Below are 15044 nucleotides of genomic sequence, written 5' to 3' on the forward strand. Positions count from 1 at the left end.
TTCGCCTTGAAGATCAGTGACGGTAAACATCCAGTTGGTGACCCATATTCTAAAACACATCAGTGTCCCACTTACAAAATGGTTATTCTATTGTTTTTTTTCAGCAGAAGATTACTTAGATTGATCAACCGATATTTATTTAAGGCCTATGGCCTCTAAGTTTACTTACCTTTAGTGTCCATCTCCAGGATTATTACTATAAAAGAGACTAAAGATTATGACACAATTGATAAATAACACATGGAGGAGAGATTAGGTTTTAAGCTAATACTTAGACTTTATGGTTGAAATTTGAACCATGACAGAACCGCTTCTCAAACCATGAAAGAAAAACACTAAAATACATTTTTGGATGATTTGGGGACTTCCTGATGTGAAATGGTGGGAAAAGGAATTTTCAATTTAGTAAGGGAGGGACAAATCAGAAATATAGGTCCAGCTACATAAAAGCCTCTGTAACTTTAGGGATGTCACGTAACGTCCACATTCTTCGGCTTTCCTCACTAGTAAAATGAGAGTTATAAAACGTGTCGTACCTAGCTCACAAAGAAGTGAGGTCAAAATGAGAACACATGTGAAATTATGTTGGAATGCAGTGTTATGAATGCAGATTATTTCGTAAACTCTATTCAACTGGATTAAAGCCTGTAATGAACTGGATACTATAACATAAAAGAGAAACACTTTCCAAAGAAACCTATTTGCCAAAGAGGGGGAAAAAAAACTGTTAAAACTATTCTAAAGCTACTTTTCTCAACAAGATGATGATATTTGGGAGCGTTTCTATAATCCATGCAAACATTAAATTGTTTGACAAACACGCATGCCACTTTGGTCTTGGGCATTCTTTGATCAACCAGTTAAAACCAGTCTTGTAGGTCCCCTCCCTTATATATTTGAGCTTTATTCATGTTATAATGCATTACAAAATAAACTTTGAAACAGAATAAACATTCTTGTACCTTTTGAATTTTTAAAAATATTTCCATGTTTTCTTAGAAAAGTTACACATGGAAAGATTTTTTTCCCCCAAACATTTTAAATTAGAATACTTTTGGACTAATTTAATGTTCTGATGTATAGTTTTAAAGGCTTCTTTTGGGGCAAAATGTTTTTAAATGTAATAAAAATATATGTACCAATGAAGTGTGATTCATGTTATAGAACCGACATGTATAAACTAATTTAACCCTTCCATAATAAATGAGATTTTAATTTCTTGTTACAGATGCTGAGTTTGTGATTTTATTCATTTTTTTAAATCACACCTTAATGTGACATTTACTTCTTCAAAATAATGAGACTAGTAACTATCCTACATTCTGACTGCAAACACATATCGTGTGATTATGATAATTTTCGTTGGTATAATGCTTTACATTTTCCCCAAAACTTTCACACAAAGGACCGCCCAACAGCTTGAAGCACGCAAGAACACATCAGCTGAAATTGTTAGGAGCCAGCCAAGAATACAGGCTTTTGGTTCCCAGATCGGGGCTTTTCCCACGAATTGGCACTTTTTCTCTTTCTGGTTCAAGTGTTAAATATCAAAACCAAGAAGGCCTTAGAGGACAGGGAGAGATTTTCTACCATGGGAGAGATTTTCTACCATTCAACATGGATTTCTAAGCTTTGATAGGGGAAAAAGTCCCGCGGGGGGGGGGGGGGGTGGGGGTGGGGGAGTGCGTGTTGAAGAGAATCCTTGTACTTGGGGGTCAGGTTCAATGGCACATCTATAGGCGCCTGGTGCTCTTACCGTCCAGGTGGCCGACTTGGCAGTACTGGACTGCTGGAAGGACACGTCGAAGCTGTGCGGACCCGGGTAGTCAGTGTTGGAGGGGATGGCAGGCGACGGCGAGAGGGCATCGAAGGTGGAGCTGGGCTGTGCATAGGGCGAGGGCGCCGTGACGCTGTTCTGCGCGTGGTCTGTGTTGTAGGGGCTGGTGGACGAGGAGCCGTTCTGAATCTGCTGGTCCATGCTGTTCAGGAGCCCCAGGTTCGTGTACTGTGGCTGCAGGACACCCAGAAACCCCAAAGTTAACCATTTAACAGATCACTGCTCCAAATAAAGGCATCGTTTGGTGCATGCATTCTACAGAGTTCCACCTCAGGTCCCTAACACTTCACATTTGAGGTAAAATGGCCAGTGGGTGACACACAGAAACAAGAGAAGTCTCAGGTGCGCGTGCATGTGTCTGTGTGTGTTTATAATGACCTGTACAGATCACACAGCTCTTTTGTGCAGCTTTTGGAGACTGTGGTCTTCTCAAGAGCATTTGCAAGTAGAATATGTGCTTATTCACAAACAGGACAAAAAGTGTCAAGTACTGAGTAGCTGATTAGGAATTTTAAAAAATAAATTAACGCCGCTTGTTCTTTCTCTGTCTCTGTTTCTGTCTGTCTCTCTCTCTCTCTCTCTCTGGCTCTCTTTTTTGTTTCCTTTTCATCTGCAATGGTATTCAACTGAGAAAGACCATGGAGCAGATATGTTCTCAAGGTGATTTAAGCATCAGATTATTGTATATAGGACATATACAATATACAGTCTTATAATTCTAAATTTTGTCCCAGGATTATCAAGAGTTCCTCCCAAGAGCTAGTTTCATAAAGACTGGAAAGGCATGGATAGCAGGGTCAGGAAGAACCAACTATATATTTTAACATGCTAGTATATCATCTAAACACGACATAATTTTTAATCTGTTTTTTTTTCTTTCATATTCTATGGAGCAGTTTATTCTTGTCCAGAGTAGAACATGTCTAAGACAAATGTCATCTAGTTATAACTAAAATTCTATATTCGATATAATTCAGACGTACATCAACTCATGTAGCTCCTCGTCCAGATGTATTTATGTGAACGGATCTGAGCACTGAGGAGGTACTCAGTAAGATGTTTATGGAAAGAATGAATTAGTTTCTTCTCATTTAATCTGCAAAACATCTTTACTGTATTACTACCAGAGAGGGGAAGCAATTTGCTCAAGCATTGGCTAATAACCAAAGAGTGAGGATTTTGAAACCCAACCTTCTGATTCTGAGTTCAGGGCCCTGACCACGCCATCACAACTATCAGCCTGGTCAGATAATTCAAGTCATTCCTACACCTGAGTTAAAATGGATACATTTTCAGCAGGGACAACCAGCCTATGGTACAGATTTCCCTTTGTGAAACATTCTGACACATGGAAATCTCATTGTTTCTACAAGTTAACAAAGGGAAGCCCAACGGAAAGGCAAGAAGAGGAAGGCCTGTGGTACATATTTTACAGAGGAAGTGAGTTTTCTGGCTCTTCAACTGAAACAGAACTCTGAGAGTCCCAGACTAAGTAAAACTATGGAGAAGAACAAACTCACAAAGAAATGACATTTGAAAAAAATAATTGAACTTTACATTTAATAAAAATATTTTACTAAACTTTACAGATTTCACTTCACGTGGGGAACAGAAATGGACTCTGCCATTCCATTCAGTCCAGAGAGCATCTGTCTAAATGTTAATGGTCGCATGCCCATTCCATTACATTTATACATTCACATTCCACTGCTGAATGCCACGTCCCCATTTGCTCTTCAAATAACTATTAATCTCTTTACACTTATCCCCATGCTGACAAGAGCAGCTGTTTGTCTCGCCTTCTCTCCCTTTTGACTCCTACAGCTCCTATTCCTCGCCTCTCTTCCATCTCCAGCCTCCCCTCTTGACAGGTGCGCAAAACTGCAGGTAAGACAACTAGAGGAGAAAAAAATAAAACCTGAAGCCTGTTCAAATGAGTCCACACCCCTGGCTAAATTAAAGCTGTTAAGATTTCAAAGCCCGAGGCAATAGCCTGGGAAGGGGATTGAAAAGATATTATTTGTGTTCAAGTTAAGGGTCAGTATACAAAGCACTCCTGAAAGTCCCGTAGGAATCAGATAATGCTCCCAGAGGCACGTGCTTCCCTACAGCAGTACAATTAGGGAGGCAGCTGTCCCTGACAAAAAGGACAAAGAAACTCAGAGAAGCACTTTCTCACTAGCAGTAAAATGTCTGTTGGGCCACCCCTTTCCTCCTCCTTCTAGCTACACAGAATGGAACTTCAGCTAATTGTGGGCTTGGATGAGAACAAAGAAACATGGCCCTTTGAATTTTTTTTCAATATATGTAAAGAGAAATGTTTTGGGACCCAGCTTTAAAAGTCAGTGAGCAAACACTCAGCGCTTCTCGAAGGACTTAAGAGAAATGGAAACGCCATTTACTTTGGAGGCACAAAGGAGACCCCTGGACTGAACACATTGGATGGCACCAAAGAAGCAGAAACTGTATTCCAAAAGTCATTAATAGCACTGTGGGTGCTGAAGGATATGTTTTGAATGCCATAATTTTTAATTCCATACAGTCCACGTGAAATATTTTACTTAACAACAACAGGATTTGCTTCCAAAGCTAATGCCTTAATTTATAACTAGATTTCTCAGGTTTGGGCAAAAAACTGCTTACTATCCAAGGTGAAAAGGAAAGCACAATTCAATTTAAATTTTTCCCAAATTTTAATCCACATAAACATAAGCCAAGTAGTATACTAAACCATCTTAAAAAATAAAAAAAGCATAAAACCAACACTAGTAACTTTGAGTTAATTAACCTAAAACATAAACAACAAACCCACCAAAGAAAGAACTTTTTTATTGGAAATCTACTTGGATACTTTTTATAGCTTTATTTAAAAAGCAATGGCATAAACTTGCCATAGAAAACAGTACTTTAGAAGTTATTAAAAAAAAGTTAGTGAACAACAGTCTCTTATTTGTTTATTTCTTTGATTTGAAGAGAGAGTGGACATGTTGACCATGTATGATTGGAAGAGAGGGCAGCCCAACATTGCCAAGAAGAACAAGTGTTACACAGACAGGTCCTGCAAAATAATTTCAGGGCCCATTACATAATGTAAATGCAGAGCCTCTTGTTCATAAATTATTAAGAGTTCCAAAATGGTGACAGCAGAGAATTAAACAAAGTACAGGGCTCTTCAATGATGGCACATTCTGCATGCCTCCGAAGATAGTTTTGTGCCAGGTTAATGTGAATAATATTGGTCCTTTATTTTCCACCCAAGTGAAGCTTGTGGGGTAAAGGGAGCAGTACTTGTGCCCCTTTTTCACTGTCAGCAATTCCATAAACACAGAGGGAGGAACTTGCATATGCTGGGATGCTAATTTAATGCATATTTATAATGACAAATAAAAGAGGATCAGAAGTTAAAACATGACACTTTTATATCAGTCACAAAAACTGCCCTTGGAAGAACTCTATGAGGAGTCCCATATGTCTCATGTCTTTTTTATGAAACTATTAGACTGTTTGAGGTGGAATAGGAAGTAGATCATTCCTTTCTAACCACCAGGTATCTTGATTTCAGAATAACCTTAATATACTCTACAGTCCATGAACGACTGAATGAAAAATGTTTTCTATCTATCTTATCACACCTGAAAAAGAAACCAGTCTTTTCACAAAATATAAAATGTAAAAATGAACGCAATTTGTCTGATATCTACTGTAAGTCTGATAAAGTAAAACAATCGATTTCCTTTAAATTCAAAGATACTTCATTTCCTATAAAATAACTTTGAAATGGAAGACTCACTGCCTGGACCCAGGAAAAATACTAACATCTGTAGCTGTAATATATTTAGGTTCATCACAGACTAGCTGATCTGATCACAGAAAAGGATGAAACACACTTTGGTCACAGAGACTTAGCATATTCCAGGTAATTACAGAACAGCCTGGGGTGTTCTGAAACATGAAGCTGGCATGATAAGTGTAGGTATACCCAGGGGCTGAATCTCAAACTGCTTGCTTTCTTATTAAGAAAAAAACCAGTATAACTACCACTGCCAAATCTAGGAAGATTGTTTTCTTGTTTCTTTTTGTTTTTCTCCCCTCATAAGTCCATTTGCATTCTCATAGCCATCTACAGACTGATTTATTTTTTTCATGAAAATTCCATTTGGCTGCTTAGAATTAAAATGACAATATAGAAGATTAGATTTTTCCTGACTGGTTACTGCTTTAAAAGTGTCCTATAAATGCAGTCCCTTTAGTTTCATTTTATTTTTCTTTCCTGGATTACGTTGTTTAATGATCTTAAATTCTGAATATATTCTGGGCCTCAATTTTCTTCTCAACAGCTCAAAAATAATGTATCAGTATATATTGCTGTAAATAAAACTCAATACAGAATACCTGGGTTTATACTTATTTAAAGGTGAGTACATACTTTCCTCCCTATAAAAGAATTTAACATCAGAAAAGGATTCCAGTCAAGTCATTTGACCAGTACGATGGAAACAGGGACTTAAATATAACTAGTGTTTCTGAAAATCTAACTTCTCTGTACGAGAGAAATTTTATAAGTCTCTTTACCAGTTATTACTATCTGTAATAGCTAATTTATGGCAACAATAGCCAACAGTATATGGCAAGAGGTTAATAAAAACTGGGAATGAGTGCGAAATTGGGGATAGAAGAGGTTGCTGTTGGGATATAAAATCATAATTTATTTTCCTCAATTCAAATGTTCCCTTGTCACAGGAAATAATTAGGTGCCCAAATTTCATTTGGAAGAAATTATATTTACAATCCTTCACTGACTGTTAAATGAGGCTAGGGAACTGAACATTCTTCAGCACTCCTTACATTCCTGAATGGATCCTAGTAATGCAAAAGAACTGTGAACTTCGATTTGGTGATGTAGGGTCTAAGTCCCCACACTTCCACTGATGTGCTGTATACCCTTAGGCAAGGGGTACGAACAACCTGGATCTCGGTTTCCTATAGGGAGATTGATTCTGATGAGCAAATATAAGGGTGAGCCAATTCTAACATTCTGGGAGGTATGACCATCCTCAGCTGCAAAGCTCTTTTAAAATACCATGAGATTGCTTAAAATAAATAAATAAATAAATAAATAAATAAATAAATAAATAAATAAATAAACAACCCTTTTTTTCTTTACACAGATTTTCCCAACCAAACCTAGATTTTTAAAATGTTTCAAACATACATAATAGTTTCCTCAGCTGATATAACCTTTCATTTCAGGATTCATGGAGGAAGTTTTGTGAATATTCTAAAGCCCCTTCTGGGAAAAGAAAACTGTTTTCTTCATGACCCTGGCTTTAAAAAGCATTCATTTGATTATGCTCTAGCAGACAGTACTGCGTTTTCATCTACAAATATCAACAGGATAGTGACTTTTCAACAATCACTGCCTTAGGGAGAAATACTTGTGATTTTTTTAGTCTTCTACCACCTGCATCACCTCAAAGAATGATAGTTTGTTTTATGCTAGAATTAAACACAGTTGACTTAAAGTGCTCCATTCGAGTTCAAGAAGATACTGTATTATAATGTCGAAATAGTTTCTTTCCATCTTAAGAATTTATTTAGCATCACATTTTTCTCAAAACCAGATTTTGTTAAATTTTGTAAAATTTTACTTCTTCTGTAGTCCAAATGATCCTAAAACGTGAATGCTTGGAGGTGAAATATACTTAAAACTTGTAATAAATAAAATGTAAGAGCAAAGCATTTAAGCACACACAAACCTAGAAAGATAGTAGGCACAGAGAGTTTACTAGAATGTTTTGAATGTTTTATGTTCTGACACAAAGAGTCAAGATTGCTTCGAGGACCAAGATCCCATAACTTAGGAGAGAACTTCCTAAAAGCCACCAATGCCAGACAATGACAGGTGAGACAATGACAGGTGAGACAAATAAATATGAAGTTGACTGATCCAGTGGACACCAATGTAAACAAATATTAGACCTAGTATTTGAAAAGTAAGGATGTGTCAAATGGGTTGAAGTTAAAACTCAATCCAAATATAGCTAAATTACACTGTTGAGAGCTCAATTAAGAAAAAATAAACTTTAAATTCTCTGATTTTAGCAAGTACTCCCTTCTAGTAATAATGACAAATGAACAAAATTATAACCATGAACATCTGAATTCTGAAAGAAACACATCACCATTACATACCGAGGAAGCACTGGCTTAGCAGAGAGGTATAATTTCAATATTCAGTAATTTTTAATCCAGGTAATAAAAAAAATATACAGAGTTTCAGTTTCTTTAAATTGAACCAAGAATTAGTTATTAAAATTGGAACAAAAATATGTTTGAGGACATTTTCAATCCTTAACAATCATATTCTGATAGATTTATTTAGCAGGTAATATTAAGACAAGAAAGTATATGGTAATGAAAACCTTCAGTGAAGTTCAGGCCATTTAAATGGAAAGCACACCACTTTAGAAGGTCATCAATAATACTTTGTTGGTTTTTAAAGTGGGTCTAAAATATTTAAAAAGAAATTTGATACTGTGTCTGCTGGCCCATAGCAGAAATTATGACTTAAAACAATGGGGTGATTAACTGTGATGAACATTTTATCACTGGGGATAGCTTTGCTCACCATTACCTGAAACTTAAAACATTTCAATTACAATAAAATAATAGTGACCATCAAGATTTTTTAAAAATATGAAACATATTTAACATCCATATTCAATCCTCTGTATGAAAAGAGTATTAGCGATTACTACTATTACTACTATTATTATGAACACTCTTTCTGAGTCCTTATTAGGTCCCTTAGAGTGTTCAAGTGTTGCGTGTATTTACTCATTGAATCCTTGTGAGCGAGGTGGCATTATTATCCCATGTTTTATACATATTTTATAGATGAGGAAACTGAAGCTCTACAAGATTAAGTAACTTGCTTAAGGTAGTAAGTGACAGAGCCCAAATGTGAAACCAGTAAATCTGGTTGGAGAACCCGCTTTCTTAAGTAACCTTCATTCTGATTTCATGTCAATCAGAGTCACTCAAATTTCTGTATGCAATTTTTATCGAAGTTATACTCAGTGTAAGCATACCTTTTCATATCTAAGGAAAATGTTTTCCATTGATTAAAAACAGGATATAAAACTTTAACCATTCCTAGAATATGTGTAATTGCAGAGTTAGAGACTGAGCTCCTTGGACTTGAAATTCACTGCAAATCTGATCAGGTCATTCGTAAGCTTGAGTACAGTGAGAGGGTTCCAATTTTCTTTGAATGAAGTTTCCAAGTTTTTTGAATGGCCTAGGCTGCATTATTTGAAACTCTCCCTTTTGATCACTAAAGAAAGACCAAATAGTCATTCCTTCAGTTTTTCAAAAGTGAAAAACTCCTTCAGTCCTCAAGCCTTTTGCACATGTAGCCTAATCCCCCTTATCTTGCAGGTTTTTGTTTCAATGTCTTTTCTCAGGAGAAGTCTTCTTTGCCCACGTAGCTATTCTCCTTTGTTTCACGTTGTCATAGCACTCTAACTTTCCCTTTGCATCATATAATTATAATTGAAATAAATTATTTGAATTAATGTTTAATGTTGGATTTTTCTGCTAGACCATAAATTTATGAGATGATATATCTGGCATGTTTAGTGCTGATTCTCATATCTGGAAGTGTCTAAGACACAACAGGTGCTCAAGAAACATTTATTAAAAGAATTACATGCAATACCTTTCAAAATAAAAATCACTTTCAGAAACTCTCTCTTTTATTCTAAGACAACTAAATATTGATTTTTATGCTGAAATAAGTCTGTCTCCAAATTGAATTCATCTCCTTATATATTACTGCCAGATGAATGTTATAGTACATCTCCAAATAATCTTTGTGACCTTTACTCGGTGTTTTGCTTTGTTTCTGTAGGTGGGAATTGTGCTTTTAGCTGCAGATTTTATGGGAACTAGTAGCAGAATAGCCAGTCCTGTCACTCACAAGGCAATGAGTAATGCGTGGTAGCTCACACCTAGTTGGGAAGTTTATTAATGAGTTTCTACTTCCTTAAACACACACACATTTTTGTGCCAAGGCAGTGTTTTTTACCTGATGGTCTAGATTTTGTTTCTAGTATATCTAGGTCAGCAATAATAATTCAAATCTTTATGGTCATATAATTATTCACTACTTATCGATGGCGCTTGTGGCCAAATGCAGGTTGCTTAGGAAAGAAACCACCCAAAAGAAAAACTTAGAGAAAATCATTCGTTTCTGGTAGATTAGGTCATCAAATTGGTTCCTCCCTCTTTAATTTCCATGATTTTCTGCCCAGTAACCCAGAATTCAGTTTAGAATGATGTAATAATTAAGGGCTTATAAATGTATGTTTTGAGAAACTGAGATTGTACTTTATCAGATTTACAAACCATTACTTGCAAATGGTCTGAATTCATGACTTCGTTTCCCAGACTTGACAACACACACTCAGAGGTTGAAACAGTAGTGATTTTTTTGTTTTTGTTTTCGTTTTGCAAAGGGAAAACTAAAGCATGAAACAACAAATACACTTCTGTCTTACTATTCTATACATATTCAAACGAGGAACACTGTTTCATGAGTTCTAATCTGCTTTTCAACTTCTTCAGGGATTACTACATTTTTCATTATATTTGAGATAATTAAAGTTTTTAGTTATTTACTATACTTTGTAATTAGACATGGCGACTTATATAACATTGGATTATTCCTTTCAGCTGTCACTTTTAACTGCAAAATAAAACTGAAATTTCCAGCTAGGCAGAAGACATGCCTTACTTTGAAAGACACTCATCTATTCATTTCATTCTAGTTAGCCCGTTATGAAAGTAACAATCAATCAATCGGCTTAATAATTACAACAGCTCATTAGTGTCTTATTTGGACAGAAAGAAACTGGGACACCAGGTTTAAGAGCAAAATGACAAAGATTTCTCAGATATCCTTTAGTAATGACACCATAGAAAATAAAAGGAGAAAGTGTTTGCAAATGACCAAGCTATTCACCCAGTGCAAACCATCCACATCTCTGGTGATGACCAAGAGACATGCAGGGGACAGAATGAATCAAGGGAACAGTGGAGAAGCAAGCAAACACTTTTAAAAAGAGACTGCAAAGCCAGATAAACATCCAATCTGTTCATTTTTTTTTTTTTTTTTTAAATCAAACACATTCTCTGTTCTCATGGGTAATCAATTAAGTGAAAGCAGCCCACACTTTACACTGTTTACTTCTGTTAGAGTACAAGTCATTCCTTACTCAGGAAACTGCCCTGTCTTTTAAAAACTTTCTTGCCACTTGAAGTATAATGGAAATAAATAAATACCTGGGCTCGTTACAAAGAAAAAAAAAAAAAAAGACTCGCAAGATGTCAAGGAAAACCATATGATTCATTACATACATGTGAAGACAGGGCTTGTACAACGTGTGCCATGGCTTGGCTTTTTGCACAGGTCAGTTACAAAGAGCCATTTCTGTAAGTATACACAACAGGCCATGTTGTTATCTGAAGATACCTCTTCAAGCATACCCCACGTCCTCCACCCTCCAAGAGTCTTCAGTTTAGAGCTGGGAGAAGGCATCTGGTCCATACAGAGGGTAATGAGGGAGGAACAGAGAAGAACAAGAGCTGAGACGAAGGAGGGGATATTCTGAAAGGGGGGAACCTGAGAAATTTTTAAGAGTGAAGTAGCACCCTAAAAGAGTATTAAAAACTGGCAGGGATTTGACCTGGAGATAAATATTTGGGGGGTGGTGTCGGAGTATAAAAAGAAGGCAGGAAAATGATCTTTTCTGAAACCTCACTGTTCTGAATTTAAGCCTTTCAAGCTCTTTGGGATTGTCTATTGAAATGATTTCCCAGGCCTAAGGCTTATAAAGGGCGTTCTGCTTCACCCAGTGTTACCAGTCTCTCTGTATATCTTGTAGAGTCCTCAACCTTATTCTAGTGACAGAGTCTCACATGGTCTATTTAAAAGTAATCAAGCCATTCCCAAAACATCTGATATTGCCCTTTGAGAGAGTAATGGTTTTCCTTTTAATTCTGACTCCATCAATAGAGTGACACTAATCCAGACTGATTTGAGTAAACAGGGCATATTCCCATTGTCTCTGTGATCTGAGAAAGAATAAACTTGAGAAAGATCATTGCCTGGATTGGAAATGGCCCCTTTGGGTGTTTTGCACAAGCTTAAAAGGAAAAAGAAAATGCCTGTACAGAGTTCTTTCCAAGGCAAGCGCACTTTGGGGGTGGTAATTCTCATCGGGGTATTATACTAAACTGCATCTATTAGTGGCTTTAGCACCAATAAGAAAGTAGAACTATTTCTTTTGTAGTGTTTCCAGAAGAGCTGATGAGAGTGTTTCATAAATTTCCGCCTCTGGCAACACACCACAGTTTGACTCAAAATTCCCTCTTTCAGCTTTTATGAGGATTTTTTTTTTTTTTTTTTTTTTTGGCCATTTAAGAAACACAGACAAGATGCAATTCAGTTCACAAGTTTTGCATGAGATATCAATTTACACTGTACACACATCCACTAACATTCCAAAAATGTTTCATTCTGGCCAGTTATTCCTTCACCTAGAACCAGCATGTGCTTTATCTTAACACCAGTCACTTAATTTTAAGTTGACAGGTGAATATTATCCGGTGAAGCCATCTTGAGTTTGTCTTTGGAAAAGAAACTTAGAGTGTATAAATGTGGTCATTATCAAACATGAAATAAAGAACTTTCCAAATTTCTTTTTCAGAGATAGAAAGGGATACTTCTTGAATAGTATAGGTGTGCTATGTTATCAATCCAAATAAGACAATCAAAAGTGAGGAAGTATAAAGTCTTCTGTTTCTGAGAAGACTTTATAGACACAGCATTTAACTACTTATTTCTGCAAAGGAGGGTTTGTAGCAATGGGGCATTTGTGGATATCCATTGCTTCCTCTAACGTCTGCACAAAGTTAAAGGCAGGACAATTACATGCTAACATTTGATAATTTTCCAAATCTACTTTATACAAGTCCAGGATTTAGTTGGTAAGGTAGAGGAAGGAATGAGCTACAAGCTTGGACATCCCCTTGTTTATCCTAGAGCCCAGTTCTCCCTCCTACCTACTCCCTTTGACTTTAAATCAAGTCACTTAGTTTCTTTCCCCATGAACCTACCCTCTCCTATCCCACTATTATCTCTTTAATTGCCTACATTTACTTCTTGGGTGAAATGGAAATAATGAAGGAGGCTATGGAAAGGGAGCCTATTAATATGGGTAAACACAGGTCTTCCTCCAATATTTATGTTCAAATCTTAAATACAAATGTGTATCCTTGTATGAAATGAAATTTGAAAAAAAAATTGTAGCAAAGATTTAAAATTTTGAAATACCAAGATCATGATTTTTGTTGCTGCTGTTTTTTGTTTGATTTCAGAGGTTATTTGTTTCTTAAATGGGACGTGCATATTTGCTTCTGCTCTATCATTGCCCAACTAGAACTGGAAATTCTCATTTCTGGACATATGTCATAGTTGGTAGATATATTGTGTCACATTTAACTTTAGGATTACTGTTTGCATTTAGAGCAGTGACCAGAGAACAAGGTTTTCTTGTCCCAATTCTAAGATGACTATGTGTATTTCATAAATAAAGTTAGTTGATACTACTTAACATGGAGAATCAGTCTGGGTTTTGCTCCTAGATTTGATTAATTTTTAAAAATGTAATTATGGAATCCCTATAAGGGTAAGACACCTTATCTGTCTCAATAGAAGTCTAAGGAATGAGAACAGGAAAACCTCAACTGAACCTAACCCAACCAATCCTTTGGGCTAATTCTTCTCCCTCCCTGCGTGATGCCACTTACCATCCCTGAAGCACACAGACAAAGTTTTCAATCTTGAATTCTGAACACTGCCCATGCTTTCGAAATACGCATGGGTTCTAGCTCCTACTGAGATAAAAGCCCGTATCACCTTTTGTTGCTATTTGTACAAAATATTTCCATTTTGACATATTCAATACAGATCAGTGTTTAAATCAACATTCTCTTTCCAAGTCAATACATCACGCTCTTTTATCTGGTCCTATGCAGTTCTCCTTGTATTTTTATTCATTTTTTCTACCCTCTACACAGAGTGACCTTCTTCCCCTCCCCCCTTCTACCCCCGGCTAAATTCTGATCTTTAAACTATGTGAAATATGACCTTTGTCGAGAACAGTTTGAAGCCATTTCACTGTCTTTGAGAACTTTTGGTGTCTTTTACCAAAATGTGCCTTACCTTTTGGTGTCTTTTACACCGGAGTCATTTATGAACAACTTACATGCACTCTAGGGTTGTGAATGCTCGGAGGCCAGTGGCTGCAACTTCGTAACTTCTGCTTTCCTTATGTTGTCTTGCACCGTAACTATACTTAATTAGCTCTGTGTTAGGTTGTAAGGAAATGCTTATTTTCATGGGGGAAATAATCTAAATGGTTTGTGGCTGAGATAGCAAAATCACTCTATTTGTTTTACCGCCAAACTTATACTACTTTTTCGTTAAGGAGTAAGGAGAAAATAATGAAACAAAGAGTGGGGTCTTTGTGTATAGGATGGCCATATACTTTGTCTTGTAACTAGAACACTTTTGAAAGTGAAAGTGGTGCGATTAATAATTATATTTGTATGAACATACTTACACAAATAAGGACAAACCAAGACCAAGGGTTCCCAACTTATTTATAGCAGGGGCCATGACTATGAAAGAGAGCTACAGGCAGAGAATACACAAGTCATAGGAAACTTTAGAAACAATCCATTTCTACCCTTTCATAGGTCCCAGAAAAATGATGGATATTCTTGCAAAACAGGCAGCCAATGCGCAATGCAAAGAAATGGGTTTTATATTTCTAGGCAGTCTTGAGCAAAGCCATTTATTCTCTCCAATTGTGCCCTAGTACAGCTCCCATTACACCACTGCTCTGTGAAAATCCTTGCATGGCTTATCATTGCCACTATATAAAATGTGTTATGACCCACCATGAGCCCACTCTAGCTTGCATTTCTAACTTTATTTCCCAACTCGTTCATACGTCCAATTCCATCTGAACAATTTAACATTTCTGAGCACACCAGAATTCACCCCACCTCTCTTCCTGTGCTGTTGCTTGTTTCTTCACCTGAAATTCTCGTTCCCTCTTACACGTTTAGGACTTAG

At 36.6% G+C, this 15044-nt stretch overlaps 1 protein-coding gene across 10 annotated transcripts in view; it reads right to left on the reverse strand.

Moving 5' to 3' along the window:
* Positions 1–15044, reverse strand: part of TP63 (tumor protein p63) — a 222594-nt gene that overhangs the window by 75672 nt on the left and 131878 nt on the right. For all 10 annotated transcript variants that reach the window (XM_033090048.1, XM_033090018.1, XM_033090036.1 and 7 more), the window contains one exon: positions 1757–2011. In XM_033090048.1, the coding sequence (XP_032945939.1) occupies positions 1757–2011 (255 nt within the window). The remainder of the gene's footprint in view (positions 1–1756; positions 2012–15044) is intronic.

Source organism: Rhinolophus ferrumequinum, chromosome 2, assembly GCF_004115265.2.
Source record: "Rhinolophus ferrumequinum isolate MPI-CBG mRhiFer1 chromosome 2, mRhiFer1_v1.p, whole genome shotgun sequence".
Taxonomy (NCBI): Eukaryota; Metazoa; Chordata; class Mammalia; order Chiroptera; family Rhinolophidae; genus Rhinolophus; species Rhinolophus ferrumequinum.